This window comes from Lingula anatina, chromosome 1 (genome assembly GCF_051362555.1).
Source record: "Lingula anatina isolate TDL-2025a chromosome 1, LinAna3.0, whole genome shotgun sequence".
NCBI lineage: Eukaryota > Metazoa > Brachiopoda > Lingulata > Lingulida > Lingulidae > Lingula > Lingula anatina.
In genome coordinates this window covers 20,184,667-20,193,728 of record NC_141767.1, presented here as the reverse complement: position 1 = coordinate 20,193,728, position 9,062 = coordinate 20,184,667, and the positions used below count along the sequence as shown (strand labels likewise).

Genomic DNA, 9,062 nt, shown 5'->3' with positions numbered 1-9,062 from the left:
TCTCCTTCCAAACTTTTAGGTAAATTCATTAGTCTCGTTATCAAATGAATTTAAAATCGAAAAAGAGACAGGAAGCAGAGTCGCCATTTTAGCACTGGAGGTAGAGGAAATATCGGTATTTTTGGAAACTGTCAAATAACCTGCCCCCGATATGGACTCGAATGTAGTAGGGTCGAATCGGGTTGTGCGGGCAAGTATGGTGGAGGGTGTCGGGGCCCGAGTAGCCCGAGGACCAGACTGGAAATGGGGCAAACAAGACGGAGGTGAGGGTCATGTTGGTACGGTGAGGAACTTCGAATCCCCCGAAGAAGTGGTCGTAGTGTGGGATAATGGAACTGCGGCTAATTATAGATGTGCTGGAGCTTACGATCTCAGAACTTTGGACAGTGCACCAACAGGTTGGTATCGAATGTGTTATTACAGAGGTATATTTAACCTTTAAACTAACCTAAACTGTATTGGTCATTTTATCAGTCTTCATTGTCAGAACTTCCTACAATTTTGGATGTATTACTGTCATTGATTACTCACTATATTACACTGGCACATTGCTGTAAAGACAATATTTGATATTGGGCCCAGTAAACTAGATTGAAACCACTGTCATCATTGTTTGCTTTTGACGACAATACACATAGGCTCTGTTCTCACAACTTTTAGATCGATCTATCACTGCGGGGAGTCTCACTAGATTACTGTCAGATAATCCCCCTTAAGTGTCCGTCCTCGCCTACTACAAGCTTTAAGGGGTAATTAACTTTCGTGTCCGCCCGGCTGACAGCTATTTAGCGTGAACCCCCAGGGAGTTAGGTCGATCCAATGTAGGTCGATCTAATCTATGAGAATGGGGTGATAGAATCGTTTTATAGTTGTGTTTCTAAACATTTATGATTACCACAGTGTCTTGTTGCTTTCGTATTCCTGTTTGATTTGGTATGGGTTTAAGTCATTGCCTATAACTTTCCTGTATGTCAGATAAAGACAATTAAGGGGAATAAGCTGCTGGTTCATACTGTACAGCAGTTGTTATTAGTATCAATTACATTATGTAACTGCCTTTGCGATCACTTAGTAGCAAGAAGGGAAGCATTTTAGCAGATGGATAGCATAGACACAAAATGTTTTATCCTGACATTTTCACTTGAGTTATGTGCACATATATCTATCAAAATTTGTCTAAATCATCATTTTTGAAACATGAGAATGTAGTGTGGTTGTGTTTGTCATGCTGTGTGCTGTTTTCAATTGATTGGCAGGTGTTATGGCTATTAGAAGGGGCAAATATAAAGAGGAAGTTAAAATAAAAGTACAGTATTTGACACTGTCATGATGTATTTTTGATTTTTGTGTTTGTACTTCTGTAGATTGAACAGTCATGTACAGCAGAATAACAACAAGTCTAGAGTGATTCATATTATCATGTAACCAAAACCACTATTAACAATTGGGCTTTTCTCTCCTTAAAGGCAAATTTTTAAGTCATCCAGCAGGCAATTTATGTTCTTTAATTCAAAATCATTGCCCAGCGGAAAATTCACGAGTTTTGTTATTATATTAAACCTAGACCTGTCTAAGGTAAACTTAAAGGTGATGTGAATGCAGCTTTTATTAGTTTGCTGTACATATCACCTGCTTAACCAGGTGTCACCTGCTGGTGTGATTGTTGAATTGTCAGGTATGTGACAGACAGTTTGTCCACTGCAGCAGGACATACAATTAAACCTTGTATAACACTTACATTTCACCTTCAAATCAAGGTAAGCCCAGATAATGAAATGATACTGTGTAGGAGGATTTTACTAATTGTAACCTGTTAGAGAAGTGATCTGCAATATATTAATTTTTTTTCAGATAAATAAGCAGTCAGTGAATAGTTTTGCATTAATATAAATTTTAAGGAAATCTCTTATTTTAGGTCATGTCCCATTTGCTGTTAGTGCTGAAGTCAGCTAAAGAGAGTTTTTATGCCCTTTGGTATATGGACAACAAAATAATCTTAGACTGTAATGATAATAATAATAATAATTATTATTATTAATTTTTAAGGAATCAAGCATGATGGAACCATGTGTGACACCTGCCGGCAACAACCCATATTTGGGATTCGTTGGAAATGTGCAGAATGCTCGAATTATGATCTGTGTTCAGTCTGTTACCATGGAGACAAGCATAATCTCAGGCACAGGTTCTATAGAATTAACACACCAGGGAGTGAAAGGTGATTTAAACATTCCCTACTTTTTTATTATTAAATGATGAAAGTAATTTGAATGTAATTAAGTCTTGTAGTGAATAGATGTTGTGTGTAATTTGGTAAAAAATGTGTTGCAAAAATGTCAAATATCGTTGATGTTTGATGGTTAAAGTACCTGGAACATGAAGTAAATAGAAATGATACTGTGACTATGCACTTAATGTCAAATGACTGTGACAATTAATTGACCACAATATTTTGATAACTGGTTCCTTAACTCAATACAAGCAGCTGGGGTCAGTGATATCTTAGTACACACAAATGGTCATTTGTTTATTTCAGAGTTTTGGTGGAACCTAGGAGGAAAAGTAAGAAAATCACAGCTAGAGGGATATTTCCTGGAGCTCGTGTTGTGCGAGGAGTTGACTGGCAGTGGGAAGACCAAGATGGAGGAAATGGAAGGAGAGGAAAAGTTACTGAAATACAAGTAAGACATTTTTACCATCAGATGCACCTCAAAATATTCTCTCAAATTCTAGTATCTGGTAGAAGCATGTTGTTTTCAGTTTTACCTAGTCAATATAGATTTTTTATCTTAGACCCCCCGCACCCGTTCAACAACAACAACAACAAAAAAAAAAAATCAAAACTCTCCACAATATAGACTTAATTCGTCTAACTGTTATATCAACTAGTTTTTGATTCTGGATTAGATTATTTTGTGTCACTTAGTTACTGTATTTTATGAAAGTGTTGACTATCTTATGTTCAGGACTGGAGTGCAGCAAGTCCTAGGAGTGCTGCCTATGTCATCTGGGATAATGGTGCCAAGAATTTATACAGGGTTGGATTTGAAGGAATGGTAAGTATATATAAGTATTAAAGTAATTAATATAATAATTACTCAAAAAGTGTTAAAACTTGTATACATTTGAAAAAGATGACTAGTGGTATTACTCTAATTGTACATTGTTTTGTATTCTCTGCCTTTTGTAGATAATATAATACACAAGACATGCATTTATGGAATTGAAATGCTGGAAATCTTACTACTTCATATTATGTACCATCATGCCACTTTAAATATTGCTCGATGGAAAGGCTGTAATGGTAAAAGCTTCAATTGTGTAAATCAATTGTTGAACATATTAAATTATAAATGGTTTTTATGCTTGTAAAAAATGCTGTTTATTAGGAAGCTATTTAATTCAAAATGTTGTTTCAGGCTGACCTTAAGGTTGTCAATGATGCCAAAGGAGGGTCTTTCTACAGAGACCATTTACCTCTGCTAGGTAAACTGCTATAATTATATCATATCAACTCAAAGTTATCTCAATCCTCAGTGGTATGTCTCAATATTTGAAAAGTAATAAGAGCCTATATACAACAAAAATCAGACTTCCACCACCCCACCACTGTAAAACAAATGATGTGCCCTGATTATACTCATTTCAACAATGTAGAACCCATATTTACAAATAAAATCTTACATCACTACAAAATAAGGCAATATTGTAAAGAAACATTCCAACCTCGATTAGGTGAAGCAGGTGCTGGGTCAAGGTCAGGTGCTAGTGGGTTTGCCATTAATGATCAAGTCAATGTGGACCTGGATCTGGAGATAGTTCAGTCCTTACAGCATGGACATGGGGGCTGGACAGATGGGATGTTTGAGGTAGAGTTCTTCATCAATTTTTCTTTGCTATCACCATTTTAATCAACATTGTGAATTGAATTATGTGTAATGTGTGGTAATTGCTGTATCATTGCATTGTTTCAATGTTTTTTTTCATGCATAAACTATTATATCAGGGTATTTGTTGATGCAGTTCTTTTTATCATGACATGAACTGGTCAGGGTAATTTTGAATCTCATGGAGGATTTCTTGGATTTGGGCTAACCTTTTTAGGTGTTTAGCTTGAATATATTCCTACAGCAAAAATTAATCAGATATTCCTTCTCCATAGTGTTTGGGAACAACAGGGACAGTCGTAGGGATAGATGAGGACCATGACATTGTTGTGTCATATCCAAGTGGAAATAGGTAAGCAATGCCATTATTGCACACATTATTTATATATTGTGATATATGGTCACTATAACTATTTTTTTACTGGGTGACACATTGAATTTGAGGTTAAAGGCAGAAAGGGGAAATTATTGGTGTGAGGTACTTCTTGTATTTTATTCTTGCTTTCAGCAATGTCAGCCTTACTTTATTCATCTTTTCAAAACAACATTGATATCATGAAATTAAGATATGATTTTTTTTGTTTGTGTGTGTTTCAGGTGGACATTTAACCCAGCAGTTCTTACCAAGGTGAATACCATCAGCTCCATATCTGCCTCCACAGAATCTGTCAACACCAGTCTGCAGTTTGCAGTGGGTGACCTGGTGCAGATCTGTAGTGACACAGAGAGGATCAAAGTGTTACAGAGAGGGCATGGGGAATGGGCTGAGGCCATGATGCCAGTAAGTCTGGATGGTGCTTTCAAAGTCTTTCTTGCTCCAGCAGAAAAAAAAGATAGGGGTGACGTGTTGAAAATAATGTGTGATGATCTCACCCTTGTTGAATGTTCATTATAATTTAACAGTTTTGTTAATTTCAGATCTGAAAAGATCCAAGTTCTTGTTTTCAGTTTTGGCTGTTTTTTTCCAAGTGTATCATACAATTCTTTTTACCTTTCAATCCTTTATTAAAAAGCTGGTCTTTATAAAATTGACAATGTTTTCATTTACTTCTGTAGACACTAGGCAAGATTGGCCGAGTACAGCAGATCTATCATGACAATGACTTGAAGGTAGAAGTGTGTGGGACATCATGGACATATAATCCAACAGCTGTAACCAAAGTGGCATCTGCAGATGGAGCCACTGTAGGAAACTCTTCAGGAGGTGACTAATTCAAGTTTTTAGATGAATGCATTCTTTGCTGTGAATGAATGCCTAATAAAGAATAACCGTGACCCATTTATACATATATAAGCTAACAATACCTTAAGCTGTTCCACGTTGCAATGTGAAATGGAAAAATTGTAATTGTTATGAAAAAAATTATTATTTGCTAATAGTGGCATCACTTGCTAGTGACAATGATCTGGGAAGAGGGGATAACAATTTACTTGAGAAATGACGATATATATGTTGGCATCGTCATAACATTTAATTTAAATCTGTATTGTTCTTGCTCTCATTTTAACAGAACGTTTGAGTGCTCTGTTGAAGAAGTTGTTTGAGACTCATGTGTCAGGAGACATAAACGAAGAGTTGGTGAAAGCCGCCGCTAATGGTGATGCTCAGAAGTGTGAAGAGATTCTGCAGAGGACAGAATCTGATGTGAGTCTGCCAAATGTACGTTCTTTTTATTATTTAGAAGTGTGATATTGAAACTGAAAGTATTAATGTAATTATCTGTTTGGTGTTCTGGGGGTTTTACTGGACAGTATGGATGGCCCAACTTGATCAGGTGTTTTATCCTTGTTTTGAACAGAATTTTAAGTTTATATAATGTTTGGTGGATGAGCAAATGTTTGTGTAATTTTTAATGATAAAAAGAGGTACAGATTTGTATAAATAAAACAATTTAGCCTGTATATTTTCACAACTAGACTGTTCCTGCAAAATGTCTATTGTTTTATTGATTATTGCAGCCCAATGGAGTATTTGCTGGACACACTGCACTACAAGCAGCATCCCAAAATGGCCATGTTGAAGTCATCAAGACACTGATGAAGTATGACTTGGATATGGAAATAGAGGTATAAAAATGAGGGTGTGCCAAGGTTAAGCATTTCAATCTAAGCATTACTTTGAAAATTGACCAAATAAAAGAATGAGAAAGATTAAAGATGGTACTTAAAGTTGAACATCTGTTGATTAGTTATGATACTAATGAATTTCCCGAATTGAAAACTTCTTTTGATTGATGTTGGTACTGCAACTGAAGAAAAGGGGGTTTTGTTAGTAGTAGGAATGTAATTATTTGGGAAAAAGACTGTATTCTTGTTGTCACTTCCTCGTAGGACAAAGATGGTGACAGGGCTGTGCATCATGCAGCATTTGGTGATGAGCCGTCAGTGGTTGACATGCTCCATAGAGGGGGTGCTGATCTCAATGCCAGGAACAAGAGGAGACAAACTCCACTCCACATTGGGGTCAATAAAGGTCACATCGGTGTGGTGAAAATGTTACTGGAGCTGGGCTGTCACCCTAGCTTACAGGTGAGGTGACCCATTAATATACTGTGGATAACAACCAAGGTAAAAGTAAGTTTATGAAAATTATCTAGATAGTATATTTTAATATTTTAACATTTTTTACCTGATTTAATTTTGTCAGGATTCTGAAGGCGACTCGGCTATTCATGATGCTATCAGCAAGAAGAGAGATGACATGATCAGCCTGCTGCTGGAGTATGGTGCAGACATCACGCTGACCAATAACAATGGCTTCAATGCTTTACACCACGCAGCTCTGAGAGGAAATCCCAGGTAAGGAATATAAATAAGCATGTGGGGGATCTTACTGAATGAGTGATAAGGACTTGTGTATTGTTACATGTATGTTTGAAGTCAAATTTATTGTATGTGAAATTTATTTTTGTTTGGGTCATTGGGTAATAGATGCTGCAAGAAATATGTGGAAGAGTTATATGTTGTGGTGTGAAAAACTGACTACATGTAAGAGAGGTTGTTAGAAGTGAAAGCTGGACATGTGCATATGAAAGGCTCCAGAGATGGGGAGAAAATGTGGTTGTTGAGATGTGATTGCTTCAAGTCTGGAATGATTAAACTTTCGGCATTCGGAAATGCTGTAGAGGAGATTGCATTGTCATTATGCAGTGACTGTAATCTTTGTATTGTGCGATACTCTTCAATGTTCGCGGCACATCCAAAAGTTTTTTTAGCAGCTGTTTGAGACATGCATATTCAAATGCTACCTGCTAATATTATCCATTGTGACCATCTCAGATGAAAGCTGAAGAGAGGCAATAAAGGAAAATCAAGTAAGTCTGATTTTATGTATGTTCCATGATTTTTTTAGACTACTACTGTTGCTCTTATCACCTTTATGTATATATGTGTAGTTGTGTGTGATTGATATAATCAAATAAACCCCTTAAACGGTATGCTGGAATATTCAAGATGCAAGTTGGTGCTTTCGTTTACAAAAATGACTAATTGCAAATTTGGAGAGAGAGGATGTTTTTATAAGCCTTGCAGTATGGCAATCTTTTAAATTTTTTTTGTGAATTCAGGTGCATTATGTGTATTGTCTAAAATAAGTTGAATAATTTTGCAAATAATAAGTTGTAAGCAAATAAAAACAAAAAAATGTAAATGTTATTTAGTTCATTCTAGTGTTGATGCAGGGCAAATCAGTGTTAAGGCATCTTACATCAGATACTGTATGATACATGTATTATATAACTGCACTAGATTAGGCAGTACCTCAATTTATTACCCATTTCTAAAAAGGCCAGAGTTAAGTGATATATTTGGTTGAATCACCCTTGTGTAATGTTAAGGAAGGCTATGACGCACCATGTTGCATGACTTCTTTCTTGTAGTTCTCTTTTTCTGAGTGAACAGATTGAATGGAGATAAGACCAAAATGTATTTGTAATTTTAATACTAAATATCTTTGAAAAAAGGATAAGGTTCACATGTTGACTGTCATAGTATATTTTGTATGGATGAAGAAAGTCTCACAAAAACATGAAGTTTTTACTATATAATATTTAGTACAATTGTCATTAGAAATATCTTCCCAATATCTGACTAAGCTGAAGTATGGGTGGATATTTGTGGTGTGACTTCTTGGATTAAGTGTAATAATGATTAATGCATATCTCCCAATTTATGTATCTAAAATTCTGCAATAAGTGCATGTGGAGACTTGGAAGATAATTCTTATGATTTCAGTTGATGAGCTTGTGTTTTATATAGTTTTTCCGTTGGCTTGAGGCCCATAGTTAAATCATGATGATCAATGGACCCAGGGCATGCAGGTCTGTGTGGGAGGGCCCAAGCTGGGAGAATTAATACAAAATGTGTTCCCCAAGGCTACATTGGATGGAAATCAGTTGCTGTTACAAGAAATTATTCATTGACTTCAGTATACCCCAGCCTTGTCATAAAACTGCTGTGTATTGTTAGAATTATTCCGGTTTGGTTTGTTGTCAATTTGAGGGTGGGTTACTCAGCTTCATTTTTTGATTAAAAAAAAAAAAACAGCCCTGTCAGCATATTATTTTACTCGAAACTCTCTAAAAGGCTTGTATCGACAAGGCTGCGATGTGGTGATTTGCGGTCCATTTGTTATCCTCCGGAAAGTTCCAAGTTTCCTGGTAATGGGCTTAATATTGTTCACTGGGGACCCTCTAGAATCAATATCAAACAGGGAAGCTCTGTGTTGTCTGTTACTTTGTGGAGGATAGAATATTTACTGGTTTATAATAAGAAGACCATTATTGATTGGTTTCTTTTTATTTTCTGCATATTAGCCAGTATTTGAAATTTGATGCCAAAATTTGCAATCTGAAAGAATGTGTAAGTAAGCATTGTATTCCCTGAAGATTGTCTGAGACATTTTGGTCGAACTATATTTTTCTCTGATAAATGGCAATAGCATTTGTGAGATACATTTAGATTTATTAGTACATCAGAGCAACTGTTACCCGATAAGATTATAGAAATGAGTTCTGTACTCCAGGCAATTTTTTTTTATGAAAACACAGGTTAAGTTTTAGAAATATAAATATGATGGAATACTATGGTTTTTGCCTAAAATACAGAAGTTTGCATATTTTTCACTGAATAAAGGAAGCATCTTTGGATTTATCAATCTAAAAGGGTCTTTTTAAT

General features: G+C 35.8%; 1 protein-coding gene across 2 annotated transcripts in view; it reads left to right on the top strand.

Moving 5' to 3' along the window:
- The first annotated feature begins 44 nt into the window (after positions 1–44).
- LOC106179550 (E3 ubiquitin-protein ligase MIB1-like) overlaps positions 45–9,062 on the top strand; it is a 42,838-nt gene continuing 33,820 nt past the window's right edge. The window contains exons 1-13 of one of the 2 annotated variants that reach the window (XM_087000994.1): positions 45–398; positions 2,047–2,218; positions 2,537–2,681; positions 2,967–3,056; positions 3,420–3,486; positions 3,736–3,869; positions 4,163–4,239; positions 4,485–4,668; positions 4,944–5,091; positions 5,399–5,532; positions 5,847–5,954; positions 6,219–6,416; positions 6,535–6,686. In XM_087000994.1, the coding sequence (XP_086857120.1) occupies positions 152–398; positions 2,047–2,218; positions 2,537–2,681; positions 2,967–3,056; positions 3,420–3,486; positions 3,736–3,869; positions 4,163–4,239; positions 4,485–4,668; positions 4,944–5,091; positions 5,399–5,532; positions 5,847–5,954; positions 6,219–6,416; positions 6,535–6,686 (1,856 nt within the window). In that variant the 5' untranslated portion in view covers positions 45–151. Of the gene's footprint in view, positions 399–2,046; positions 2,219–2,536; positions 2,682–2,966; positions 3,057–3,419; positions 3,487–3,735; positions 3,870–4,162; positions 4,240–4,484; positions 4,669–4,943; positions 5,092–5,398; positions 5,548–5,846; positions 5,955–6,218; positions 6,417–6,534; positions 6,687–9,062 lie in introns of both variants that reach the window. The other variant, XM_087000993.1, reaches the window with a different exon arrangement.